Source organism: Mus caroli, chromosome 14 (assembly GCF_900094665.2).
Source record: "Mus caroli chromosome 14, CAROLI_EIJ_v1.1, whole genome shotgun sequence".
In the NCBI taxonomy this organism is placed as follows: domain Eukaryota; kingdom Metazoa; phylum Chordata; class Mammalia; order Rodentia; family Muridae; genus Mus; species Mus caroli.
In genome coordinates this window covers 56,542,464-56,556,307 of record NC_034583.1, presented here as the reverse complement: position 1 = coordinate 56,556,307, position 13,844 = coordinate 56,542,464, and the positions used below count along the sequence as shown (strand labels likewise).

The window sequence follows — 13,844 nt, the reverse complement described above, 5'->3', positions numbered from 1 at the left end:
CCCACCAGACTCCTCTGGTCCTCCCTCTCTCCCACCAGACTCCTCTGGTCCTCCCTCTCTATCTCCCAATAAACACCTCCTCATGAATGCCTTGTCCCAGTGTTAATGCATAACATACGTGTTACATATCAGGAAAATTTAAGTCTTCTTCAACCCCATGTATTTGTCACTTTTCTCTTTGCTGTGACAAAAGTCCTTGATACAAAAGGGTTTATTTCAGGGTTTATTTCAGCTCACAGTTGAGGGGCACAGTCTATCCTGAAGGAGAGAGCCCGGAGGCAAGGACTTGAGGCAGTTGGTCCTGGTGGGTCTGCAGTCAGTCGGGAAGCAGAGAGAAATGGGTACTGAAGCTCTGCTCGCTTTAGTGAGTCTTGGACTACAGCTCTTGGGATGGTGCTCCCCACACTGAGGGTGGGGCTCTCATCCTCATTAAAACCTGCCTCAACTGTGTCTCCTACACGATTCTAAACCCCTCAGGATGACAATGAAGATCAGCTATTATAGTGCAGCAATCCAAGAGAATCTTACCTTTTCTTACTTTCTGTAGGTCTCAGAATTAATATTCTCATGTTATTACACACTATTTTAAGTGATTCCTTCCTATGACTATATAACTTAGTCTCCATCTTTTGAGCATGCATATTGTCATCCATCTCTTATATCGCAGATAATTCTACAACAAACATCCAAAATGCTCTCTTGTGTTTTAAATCTCCAAGTTGAAGCACAAAACATTAAATTATTATTTATTAAGTGAACTGCTTCCTTACTCCTTTAATTTCAGTTTAGCTAGCTATTCTCTCCTATGAAATCCTGTATAATTCAATTATTTTTCCCTTTGAAGTCAGTAAAGCTGCTTTCAAGATGCTGTGTTTCAAACCCCTCAGCCTTTCGAAACAAACAAGTAATTGCTGTTCCTTAAGGCAACTGTGCAGACATGAAATCCAGTGTAGCCGGTGCCCAATACGCCTTGCTATCTCACAGCTCCAGAGAGAAATATGGCCTCAGCCCCAACAGACAGGCAGTTACACTCTTCCAGGCCTGGGCACAATCAAGAGGCACAGGCCACATGACCCCTCGAAGGGATGTGTTTCTGACACTTTCATCCATCATGTTTTTCTCTAGGAGTCTGTCTGTCTGTCTGTCTATCTGTCTGTCCCATATCTCATCCTTCCAGAAACATCTCTTGCTTCTCTTGCCTGGTTTATGGGTCTCTTCCCTCTCTGTCTACTCTTTCCCAGCCTTCTCTATTGACCTCTAGGTCTCTGTTCAGTCCTAAGCAGATGCCTGCTTTTTGCCCCGCTGACCCTCTCCTTCTGAATTTCCACTACGCACCTGGCTTTCCTTCCCCAGGCTGCAGGTAACTATCAAGGCTAGACCCCTGACCTTCTCCCTCTTGGGTTCAAGCCCAGGTCCAACCACTCTTGACAGCTTCCGGGGAACCCTGCCTTTCTTTGCTCTCCTGCTACCTTGCTCCTGCCTCTCCCTTCCCCCATCCACCAAACCCCACTTATACTTCATGGCCAAGGTTAAGCTTCGGCCCGTAACACTCTGTTCTCTCACAAAGGCAAAGGTAAGGTTCAAGTGGAGTTTTGATCTGAAAACACAAAAACACAAAGGAGAAACATACATAGAGCTAAAAAAAAAAAAAAAAAAAGGACGGAGCCCTTAAGGGGATCCAAACCAAGACAGAAAATTCACGAGAGTGAGCCAAGGTCAGGAGCAGCCAGAAAGAGCTGGAGAGGATGGTGGTCTTCACTAGACACTGTGGTACCTGGGCAAACAGAGCTGCAGCAAAGAGTTCTGGGACTCTAGGGCCTGGCTTGCATTTGATAATTAACCCCCCTTGGGGTAGATTGCATGTGCCCAACCTTCCTGGATCCTGGGCCATTGCCACAGATCACACGCAGATAGGAATGGCCAGTGTGTGCAGGAAGAAAATTAGCACCACCAGGGGTGTTCTCTCCCCAGTGACTTTATTTTCAATATATATGCAGACTTTACCACCTACGCCCACATCCCAGTTTCTTTACCCAAGCTGACCTTGAGAAAATGAAATAAGATTCTTCCTGGGTGGTGATCATGGGCTATACTTATTCTGGTTTTTGTTTCCCATGGCTGGATGGCTGTCTGGACGGTTCTCTCTCTGTCTCTGTCTCTGTCTCTCTGTCTCCCCCGGCCTCTGGTTAAGGTATGAGATAGAGACCTTTGCTGATAGGTATGAGTACCTATCTAGGTATCCCAGAATGGAGTCCACTGTGCCCACAACAGGGCTCAGGCAGCCTGTCTTGTAGAAATTGTATGATTCTTAGAACATGAGGTTCCTCCTGGGCACATCCTGGGCAGCCATGGTAAGGTCTTGCATTTGGGTCTTGCTGGGGGTGGTGAAGAATTGGAAGCGCACTTCTCTCTCTCCCTTAGCATCTCAAATCTTTGGGGTCCAGACAATACTCACTTTTCTTCTTAGAAATAAGTCAGAAAATGGATTGGTAAAAGCCTCACAGTTGGAGATAAACACTTTGCAGAGCCTGCTGGCCCCTGAGGACTCTGTTACCTGCTTGCTTTTTTGTTTCTAGTTCATGTTCCCTTTTAACCCATTTTAAAGTAGACTGAAATGCCAAGAGCATAAGCAATTATGTCTCATCTTGTGTCTGCACATCTTGGCTGTGTCTGCTTTGATGGGGAGATGAGGAGGGACTCACGTTCCAACCAGGGTCACCTCCCAGTCTCTCTGCCACATTACGTAATCCTGACTCGTTCCCGACATCCTCAGGACACTTGGCTCTGGCATGGTTGGCTTTTTGTTAGACTGTAATTTTGGTCAGCAGTGACTCACATCCAAACCCATTGCAGTGCCCTCTGGTTCCTCACCCAATTGTCAGTGGGACATGTTCCATCTGTTCAAGTAGAAGAAACTAGACTTGAAGAGTTATTTTAGAATCCAAGGCTAAAACAACACACTCTCAAAAAAAAACAGTTTAGGGAGATGCACTTCAAAGTCCTAAAATGATGCCTCCTGGCATCTCTACGTGCAGTTAGTGAATACTCTTAGCAGATGATTGCAGCAGCTCTTCTGATGGATTGTTCCCGTGCTAGTCATTCACTGCCCCTGGTTAGTGTCTGCCTTTGAATACACACACACATACATACATACACACATACATATATACATGTGCACATGAATGCAGTTCCAGGTGGCTGTGAACTACCCATAAGTTCTAGGAACTGAAGCTGGGTCCTCTATAAGAGCAGTATGTGCTCTTAACCACTGAATCATCTCTCCAGCCTCTGAATTTATTTTTATCAATTTTGCAGTAGTTAGGATTGAACCTAGGGCTCTGTGAATGACCAGGCAGATGTGCTATGGCTGAGTTACATCCCTAAATGCCTTTGAATATTTTGGCAAGACCTCCTAGAGCAAATAGCTCCTAAACATCACTCAGGAACCAAAACAACACAGTGGCTGGCTTCTTTCCCCCAGAGGAGTCTATATGACAGGCATGGAAGCCAGGCCTAGCCTCTGGCTGGGCTAGACCCTCAGTCTGTGCCCTAATCTCTGATTCAGACACCCAAATGGCCCTTTGCTCAGTCTCTTCAGAAGCTCAGCTTTACAAATCAATTTGGCACCGGTCAGATTCCAGATGCTCATGCAAACTCTGGCTTAATATAGCAACGTCATCATCATGGCTGAGAAAACGTGTCCAACTCACTTAATAAGCCACTGGTTCATCCTGGCAAAAGAGCTGATAAGGACCCCAGACCAGACCATAATAAGCATTAGGCTCATATGCCCATCTGGCACTAAAAATGCTACTGTACATTTAAGTCCCCCTAGACTTGCCTCAAACCTTCTCCTAAGCCAACAGTTTGTGATGATTTGGTCAGTATCTGATTTATCTGCTATGAGTGAGTTGAATCTCAATAAAGACCGTGGCATCTGGTTTGATCACAAAATTTCATTTTCTCACATAGACACAAAATCTAATTACCATCTGGAATTAGAAGCCTGGGAGTGTTCAGTTTTAGTGGCCTCTAGACTTATCTCTTCCACCAGTAAACCAAAGGAGCAGAGAACTGAGCAAGCACGGAGGGCTCCTTCTCTGTGAAGCTGAACCAAGTGTTCCCAAAGGCTGAGCTGCTCCCAGCCCCCACCTCTGGCAGGCTTCTCAGTGCCACACACACCTCCCTGTGCTGCTGCTGCCTCCGGAGAACACTGTCTCAGCCGATCTGCCACCATGGGCATGAGGAGTTGGGCATCTCTTTGATGTTGGCATCTGTTCTGTGCACCAAAGGAGTTTCGCTAACGTCTTCAGCCTCTCCATAGCAGTAGAAGACACATGTGGGCTCGGTTGGTTAAGGGATTCCCTTGTAAGGATGAGAAGCCGAGTTCACTCCCCAGAATCTGGGCTGGAATGATGCCCATATACGTTATGGAAATTACTTTCATACTAAATGACTTATCAGAAAGAAAATTATGATCCTTTGTTTAACTTTCTAATAAGTATTTTTGATATAATAGTTGCAATGCATTTTTGTAATTACACTTACTTTGGAATGCAAAAAAAAAAAAAAAAAGCAGGTGGCATGTATTTGAACTCCCAGCACTGGGAATGTAGAGACAGGAAGGTCCCTGGAATCCAATGACCAGCCAGTCTAGCCTAATTAGTAAACTCCAAGCCAAAGAGAGACACTTCCTAAAAGGAAACAGACAAGATTCCCAAGGCGGAAGCCCAAAGTTGTCCTTTGACCTTCATCCACACATATTTTTAAAGACAAATGTTATGACAACCAAATGTGTCTGTGCACTGATATGTCTAGAATATAAGAGAATTTAATTGACTGCCTAGCCTACTAATCACTATATAGAGAAGACACTTACCCAGGACTCCATATGTGAGTAAAACGTACTCCTAGCTTTTTTGATTATGCTTCATGAAGTATCACAAATATATCTATCATTAAAATCCCCACAGGAGGAATGCAAAGTTGAGTGGGAACACAGAGGTAAGACAGAGCGATTCTTTCCAAGGAACCGAAAGAAGATAATATAAAGATGAAGAGATAAAGTTAGGATATGGCCAGATCTGCAAGGATGGGAGCAGGAGGGGTCATTCCTTCAGAGGGCACACAGTGACAAAAAGGCAGGGAGGTGTGTGAGGTGTAGAAGCCCTGTGTGCCTAGAGGACTGTGAAAGATGAGGAGTGAAAGTGACCTCCCTGAAATGATGGATTGTGACCTGAAATAACACATAAGCCCTTTCGTCCTCTTAGTTGCTTTTTGCGGGGACATTTTACTATAGCGACTTAAAGTACACCAGTAAGACTATACCACATGAGAATTAAATCTACCTGCTGGTATCAGAGATCTAAAGGTAACAGGGAGCCAGTGGATTTGACCGTCCTCCTGCCTGTGTCTTTGCAGATGTGCATCCTCCAGTGTGAAGAGAAGGTCTTCCCCCGCCCTCTCTGGACTGTATGCACCAAAATCATGGCCAGTGGCTACGGGCAGCTCAGCCCTGCTGACCCAGAGCTTGTGTCAGCTGCTCTTTACCAGCCAAAGGCCTCGGAGATGCAGCACCTGAAGAGAATGCCACGTGTCCGGAGCTTGGTGCAAGCGCGAGATGCAGAGCCTGAGGCAGATGCAGAGCCTGGCGCAGATGCAGAGCCTGGCGCAGATGACGCTGAGGAGGTGGAGCAGAAGCAGCTGCAGAAAAGGTTTGGGGGCTTCACCGGGGCCCGGAAGTCAGCCCGGAAGTTGGCCAACCAGAAGCGGTTCAGTGAGTTTATGAGGCAGTACCTGGTCCTGAGCATGCAGTCAAGTCAACGCCGGCGCACCCTGCACCAGAATGGTAATGTGTAGCCAGAAGGAGCCCCTCCCAGCTGCACCGGCCACTGCAACCCATGAGTGAGTTGGGCACCAACTAGCAGGGGGCAAGAAGTGACTTCATTTACCCAACTGTCTCAGACTTCTTCCAAAGTCTAGAAACACATTAGCCAGCCCCCAATATCTCTCTCTCACACACACACACACACACACACACACACACACACACGCACACATGCGCACGCACACACACATTCACCACCCAATCCCTCTCCCCACACACATCTCAAGAATTCCGGTCCTTGAGAGGTTTGGTTGGTGAAGAAATTCACATCTCTGCCTCTCTACCCATTTCTCCAGGAAGCAAAGTTTTTCCCACCATTCTCCTTGAGGCTGACCACTCCCATTCAGAGACTGGTTACCATGGGGATAATAGTAGTATGTTAAGATAACTAATTCCTCTATAGCCCTCCAGGAGCTTAGTTACTATGGGGACAGTTAAGTGGACCAATTCTAACAGCCGGTTACCATAGCAACCATTCAGCTCACCTTTCCTCAGAGACTTTATCTGCAAAAAGCCAATAGCCAGCCCTCCTCTTAGCCATTTGCAAAGAGGCCGATTACTGTTCTGCTTCAAAGACAGCTTATCCACCTCACCCTGCATCGCAAGGTGGCTGGACTCCATGGAAACCGTTACTATTTCCCATTTACCCTTGCCAAAGACTTTTCGTTGAGACCCAGAGATATGCTTTTTGCTCTCATTTCTTCCTCTAACACTTTGGTTACCCTGGCACTTTGCCAAGGAAAGACCAGTTCTTTATCATTAATGGCGTCCTTGCTGAACCGGGATTCCAGGATTTCACCTAACAGATCAAGTGAGTTATAAAATATGTACTAAGGAAGGATTTTTTTTCCCTTCAGTTTTTTGCCTCTTTCCAGGATACCATTTGTGATCTTTTCCTACCCTTTGGTACACACACACTCATATAAAGTCTATCAGAGAACACAGAACAGAAACCCAATTACAATTGGCTGACTCCAAACCCAACTCTCACCAGTGCATTACTGTGAGCTGGCATTAGAAATTAATAATTCCCAGTTAGAAAAAGCCCAACTGTCAGTCAGGTCTGTGCCCCTTCATCAGCATAGGCTGCTGTAAACATCTCCTGAGACAGCTCGGGGGACAGGGGGACACGGCCTTATACAAAAGCACCAGTTAGTCTGACAATATGGTATTGTCCCAACAGAAGTCATTCCCGACTTCTGAGGCAGAGAAGAAACATGCATGCGGCCCCCTTTTGCTTCTTGCGCACCCAAGGCAGCCATGTCGTTCATAATCCTCTTTCAAGGTAGAGCCATCTATATGCTAATCTTTGGTGCCCACACTCTCCCATACAGCCAGCCTGCATAGCCCAAGCTTCAAGGCTACTTGTCTGCAGCAAGCTTATCCCCCAAAATGGACACCCTTACTAGGTTGTGGGGAGACGGCTGCTGCGTTTGTCTTAACAGAATGATCCATCTCTGAAGATCCCGAGTGAACTTGCACACACTGAAGTCACAGCTTCTGTTCTTGGCAAGCAGTCTATTTCTTTCAAAGCCAGACCTGTCTGATATCTAGTAGTAAATCTTCCAGAAGTAGCATGAATCCTTCGAAATCTTAATGACATTCTTCAAAGGGGCTCTTAAGGGACACCAAAGCTCATATCTAACTCTAAACCACAACAATATTCTTTACAGTTTAAGATCAGTCCCATTAGCAAGAATCAATTTATTTGGAAGGAAAAAAAAATCCAAGCAAACTATTTGAGCCAGACAATTGGTTTTTCTGATTTTCTATTATACTTCCAGCTGAGAGGTGCTGTAACAGGGCTAATAAGCTCCTTCTCTTGGCTTCTCTGCTCAACATGCAAAGTTCTTCATGGATACATTAGCCAGCTCATTTGGGTATTATTAATGGCTGCCTGTCGCCTCTCTCTCTCCCTCTCCCTCTCCCTCTCGTTCTCCCTCTCCCTCTATTGCTCTCTCGCTCTCTCTCTCTTGCTCTGTGTGTGTGTGTTTCTGTCTCTCTGTCTCTTTCTGGTTTTGTGTCTGTGCCTGTCTCTCTGTGTCTCTGTCTCTGAGTGTCTCTGTCTCTCTCTGTGTGTCTCTTTCTGTCTCTTTGTGTCTGTGTCTCTGTCTGTCTCTGTCTCTGTCTCTCTCCCTTTCTCCTCCCCCCTCTCTCCTCCACATGCATGGTGCTGAGTTCCAGAGTGGATGTTTGTTAATGAGCCTGGCACAGCCTGGCACAGCCAGAGGAGACCTTGTGTTTATCTGCATACACACAGCCCAACCTGCCATGTGCGTGATAGAAATCCTCCCCTGCTAGCCAGCTCCCATTGCCAAAGTTGTTCTTGGCGTCTAAGATGCTATTGCCAATCAATGCTCAGAAGATTGGAATGAGGAAAGGGGCCACCCAACACTGGAGTGGAATGGAGAACCTATTCCAAGTGTAATGATGGCCTAGGAGATGGGCCACGGTAGTAATGCAGACCCTGCTCTGGACAGAAGGTCTTGGGTACAGCCTCTTCTCTGACCTGTACTTCCAATACTCTTCTTCTGCATCTGGCCTTGACCTTCTAGACGTCGGCATCACACTCATGATCCCACAGTCACATCTAACTTAGATAAGCCACATAAGAGAACCGTAAGGACTCTATTTAACATAGACGCTGTACCAAGAACTGGAGAGAGATGACTATTACAGTTAAGAGGCATGTCGCTGTGCCTTTTATGTCACAGTCCATCACCCTCCCTTTTATCCAATGCATCACCCCTGTCAGAAGTAGGCAAAAGTGGTAGGTAGGTGGAGGGCATCAAGTAAGGTCCCCTTCTGGTCACTTGGGAACCACTTGCCGCAATGGCCTACTTGGGTTGCTTTAGTCCCATGGGCAAACAGGGTGGACGGCTCAGAAGACCTATCGAGTTTGACATTTTAGTCCTTTCTGTCTCCCCAGGCATCCAGGTGATCCCTCGTACAGCATGTGTTCACTCCAAGACCTGCAGGCCGGGAGTCAGGATTCCTCCCTCCCCGAGGCACTGAGCACCCACAGCACCTCCCTGCCCGGTTGTTGCCCCATCCCCATGGCATGTCTCACCACAATCCTGTTGCTACATCAGAGTGTATTTTTGTAATTCCTCCAGCTAACATTTTAATGGCCCCATCTTCTCACTCATCTTCTGCCCTCTCATAGGGCAAGGTGAGAGGAACATGAAATCAGACCTGGGGTTTTGCCTCTTCACTGCCATAACTTGTTTGTAAAAGAGCTGTTCTTTTTGACCGATCGTTTAAAACAACTTTCTCCATTAAACTTCTACTGAGCAAATAGTTAATAAACTTGCTGCCTTTTTTTTTTAAGATTTATTTATTTATTTAACGTACGTGAGTGCACTGTCTTCAAACACACATCGGATCCCATTGCAGATGATTCTGAGCCATAATGTGGTTGCTGGGAATTGAACTCAGGACCTTTGGAAGAGCAGTCAGTGTTCTTAACCGCTGGGCCATCTTCCCAGTTGCCTGATTTTTTTTTTTTTTTTAAGCGATGCCATAAAGAGGCATAGACTCTGCAAGCACACACTTTGAGAGCCACATCTCCCAGAGCTGGAAACTCATAGGCTGCTATGCATAACTATAAAGTTGGCAAAAGGAGATGCCGGACGTGAACATACCGACGGCAACAGGCACCATGAAGCCAGATGTAAATGGCAGTATGCGCGTATGAGCAAGGGCTGGAGAGGAGACTGGGTCTCAACCTTTGTGTAGGACATCTAGTTACTATTAGAACCCACTCAAAGCTCCAGACCCAGCAGAATCTTGTACATTTTAGCAGCTTCCAGATGATGGGGCTGGCAGGTTGGGACAGAGGAAGAATGGCAAGCCCGCCCACCTACTTTTTTCTCCATGTAACACTAAACTCAGTTAGCTGTGTAAAACTCCAGCCAGGAAGCATATGGAGACTCCAATTGGAGTAGCTGACCAGTTCAATATCGACTGCTGTCACAGTCCATTTTTTTGCTGCTGAGACAGCAGGCTACAACTGTTTTTTCTATATCCTAGAGGAAATGGTTCCAGAACCCCTGTGGGCAGCAAAATCATCCACTGCACAAAGAATACACTTACATATAACCTACATATGAGCTTCTACGTGTTGCAGTCACTTCTATCTATACCATCTAATACCACATAAACACCATGTACAGGGTTGTTTTATTGTGCCGCTTAGGGAATAATGAGAAAGGTCTGTATTTCCCTGGGACAGACACGATTTGTTTTTTAAGAGTCTCAGTCTGCAGTTGGTTGCATCTGCTGATGTGGAGCAATTGTACCGTACATTGGGTAAAGCCAAAGCAATGGTTAAGTTGTTCTGCTTATATTTCCTAGGGTCAACAAGGGCAAGGGCAAGGGGCCTTCGCTGCCCAGCGATGTTGGGGAGCCTTAGAGTCCAGCCCCAGAGATGGCTATCCCCCAAAGCAGCTCCCTGGACCTCCTGGTTCTTTCTCTTTCAGCAGCCACTCACTCCAGCTCCTGCCTTTCCTGAACAGGATGCCAGCTTAATACAAAAGAGATCCCAGGTCTCCTTCAGGCACTTCATCTCCCCCTTTAAAGTCTTCTAAGGGCCAACTGGGGTGTTGCACACCTGTAAGCTCAGCACTCAGGAGGCAGGAGGAAGCCATCCTGCACCGTGTAAGAGAAAACCTGGGTGGGAGAGGTGCGGTAATTCTTACAAGCAACACAACCCCTTCTTCATACATTGAACATTTAGACAGAGCTTCCAACTTCCTTCAGCCTGGTTTGACCGGCTCTCCTTGGGATGATTCAAGTTGCATAAGCCAAACCCTGCCCCTAGAGGTCAGCTCAGCCAGCATCTGTCCACAGCCTGCGACATCAATGCCCTTAGGGGCAGACTATACTCAGAACCCTTCCTGGAGACAAGCTATGGTTTGGAGATGTTTGGGGAAGTCCCCAACCTTCATGTGCTGGAGGCATGATGCGCCAGGGTGGTGCCCAGGGAAGGGACCTCAGGACCCTAGCCTCTCTGGCTTTCTCTTGTCACTATGATCTCTCCCCCTCCTCTCCCTCTCCCTCTCCCTCTCCCCCTCCCCCTCCCCCTCCCTCCCTCCCTCCCTCCCTCCCTCCNNTCTCTCTCTCTCTCTCTCTCTCTCTCTCTCTCTCTCTCTCTCTCGGTATTAGTTCCTAGCATCGACATCAGCGAGGAGGTGATATGTTCAGTAAGTCCCTTGAAACCTTTCTTTTAGAGTTAGCCTGCCTTGGGTATTTTATTATAGCTATGAAAAGCTGTTGAGTATTTAGAACATGATTTATTTACTAAGTTCTCAATCAATTCCCCATCCAGCACAGAAACTTGCTCAACATATGCCTTCCTTTGAAAACTAATGTAAGCCATAGAAAATAGTTACTTCCCAGATTACAATATCATCACCCCACCCCCACCCCAGGACTTACCCTTGGCCAAGATATTCAACCTGTGGCCCACCAAAGTAACTTCCCTAGCCAGGTGGTGGTGGTGCACACCTTGATCCTAACACTGGGTATGCAGGTGGATCTCTGTGAGTTCAAAGCCACCCTGGTCCTTGGAAGTTCCAGGACAGCCAGAACTACACAGAAAAACCCTGTCCAAAAAAAACAAAAAACAAAAAACAAAAAAACAAAACAAACCACCTAACTTCCTTCCAAAGTCACTATAGACACTTTGCCTACTTACCTGGTAGTGGGTCTACCAACTTGAATTTGTTTTAGGACACTGAACCTAGAGCTGGACACGTGCTCCTTCGTTGCCACATTCCCCAACCAACCTGACATTATAAGCAAGTGAGTCCCCTTGCCTACAGTGCCACATGCTATCACTTGCTACTTACAGTAGGAACAGGATAGTAATCAGTAGAGGCACACACTAAGTCAGACAATGTACCATTTTATTCCTTATAAAATATATTTCATATCATTGCTGTAAAAACATTACATTTCATTTCACATTTAAAAAAAATCTTAACAGTAAAAATAATACTTGGAAGACAGCGGGGATGGGACGGGGGCGGGGACGGGTGCTGGGGAGAAGCGCCGATAAGACAAATTCACAGATGGGATTCTCCCTTTTGGCGGTTTGTTTTTGCCCCAGGTAAAGTCAGAACCTGGGGTGACTGGAAAGTAACAGGTTTTTTTTCCCCACCAAATCAGTCTCCATATCCAATTTCATAGGGTCCTCTAAGGTGTCCAGCTACACACTCACTCCGACAAGGCAGCCATTGCTCCCAGTACTGTCTGAAGCGGCAACATTGCTTTCAGGGCCAGATTAAAAGCCTTATGGATCCGACCCTGGGTTCCCGGAGAACCCATCTGCACCTGAGACTTCAGTGGCCACAGACTGTATCCCTGGACTCGAAGCACGGAGTGAGTGTAGTGCAAACCCACTGAGGTTGCTCCCAACACGGCACCATGTCTGAAGGTAACCGAGAGCTCTGAGTAACGGAAACGTGGTTGGACAGTTTCCCAAGATAACTGTTTGCAGGCTAGGCCCTGTTGCTTTCAAAAGCTCGCCGGTGGTGCCTTCACCCGGTCAGATTCCAAACCCTCAGGGCCAGGGAGCAGGGAGATAAGAGATGACGATGAAGCGGGCCTGACGGCTGAGCTGAGGGTGGTTCACAGCCACCCTTGCCCTTCAAACCCAAAGCCAGACCATGTGTCAGGAACCAACATGAAAGCATCAGGATGGGGGGGAGCAAAATGGGGGGACACATGACAGCAGGCAGGAGGCCAACACCGCAAGGGAGGAGGGAATGAACGTAGGCTTGGGAGGCCGCACAGAGATGGAATAAAGAACTAAACAAACTCAGAACTCCTTCAGCTTTCAAACCATCTCATCAGTTCCTGTCTTTTCTCTATCCCTTTTCTGTCTGGTGCGCCAATGGCATGGGAACCATGCTGCAAATGGAGGAAATTATATTCGGTTACGTCTGCAAGCTCCAAACCAAGGCTGGGATTAAAACACCTTTGCTGAAGTGGACACTCAGTCTACACTGGGATTAAGAAGGGGAGAGGAGAGCCTCTTGGTGGGGTCCCTATATGTTCAAAAACTCTGTGTTATAAAAATACACCCCTACCAAAGACACCTAGATACTGGTATTTCCCCTCCATCAGCAGCCCAGGCCACCACTACACCCTTTACCTCACACACACAGTCTCCTAGGTTCACAGGTTTTCTGCTAGTACTTAGTGTGCCTTAGACTGAGAAGTAGATGTTTCCCATGTGGCACCACCAGTGGAGCCTCCATGGTCAGAAGGGTGCTCTCCATGACAATGAGCCAATGATGCTCAGTCCCTGGAGAGGTGACCTGGTGCCACTCCCTGAGCCTGTGACACCTGGGATGTCACCAGAACAGTTGGGTCCTGGAAGTCATGCTGAGCAGGCCCACAGGCAAAGTCTGCTAGGATCTTCCAGAGACCCCAAGGGAAAGAAGGCTTCCTCATCAAAGACTTCTACATCAGACAAGAGCACCTGACATTCTAGTGTCTCTGTGACACTCTGAAGGAAAGGGGACTTTACTCAGTAGGAGCAGAGTTGGATGGAGACTCTCCACACTTCCTCTCAGAGTTGATGGGTGCTCAGGACAGTGTCTCGAGGCCACATTCTCAGGCTGAATTCATACTAGCATTTTGCCTCAGCTTTTTTGAAGACAGGCTTTGAGAAGAAGCCACATGTTTATTGGCATGCAACCCAACATATCTGGGGGAAACCCAGATCCAAAAGTTGCCACCATAAAAGGGTCTCCCTTTTCTGTCTTCATATCTCAACAAGCACAGGTGCCTGCTCTTCTTAGGGTCCTGCCACGTTCCCTGGGTGGCCATCTACCTGCCAGAAAGTTTTTTTTTGAAAGAAAGAAAGAAAGAAAGAAAGAAAGAAAGAAAGAAAGAAAGAAAGAGAGAGAGAGAGAGAAAGAGAGAGAAAGAGAGAAAGAGAGAGAGA

General features: G+C 47.0%; 1 protein-coding gene across 2 annotated transcripts in view; it reads left to right on the top strand.

Moving 5' to 3' along the window:
- The window catches only part of Pnoc (prepronociceptin), a 25,387-nt gene extending 15,383 nt beyond the window's left edge, over nt 1–10,004 (top strand). Inside the window, exons 3-4 of one of the 2 annotated variants that reach the window (XM_021182333.1) lie at nt 5,422–5,848; nt 8,817–10,004. In XM_021182333.1, the coding sequence (XP_021037992.1) occupies nt 5,422–5,848; nt 8,817–8,902 (513 nt within the window). In that variant the 3' untranslated portion in view covers nt 8,903–10,004. Of the gene's footprint in view, nt 1–5,421; nt 5,905–8,816 lie in introns of both variants that reach the window. The other variant, XM_021182334.1, reaches the window with a different exon arrangement.
- The last annotated feature ends 3,840 nt before the right edge of the window (nt 10,005–13,844 follow it).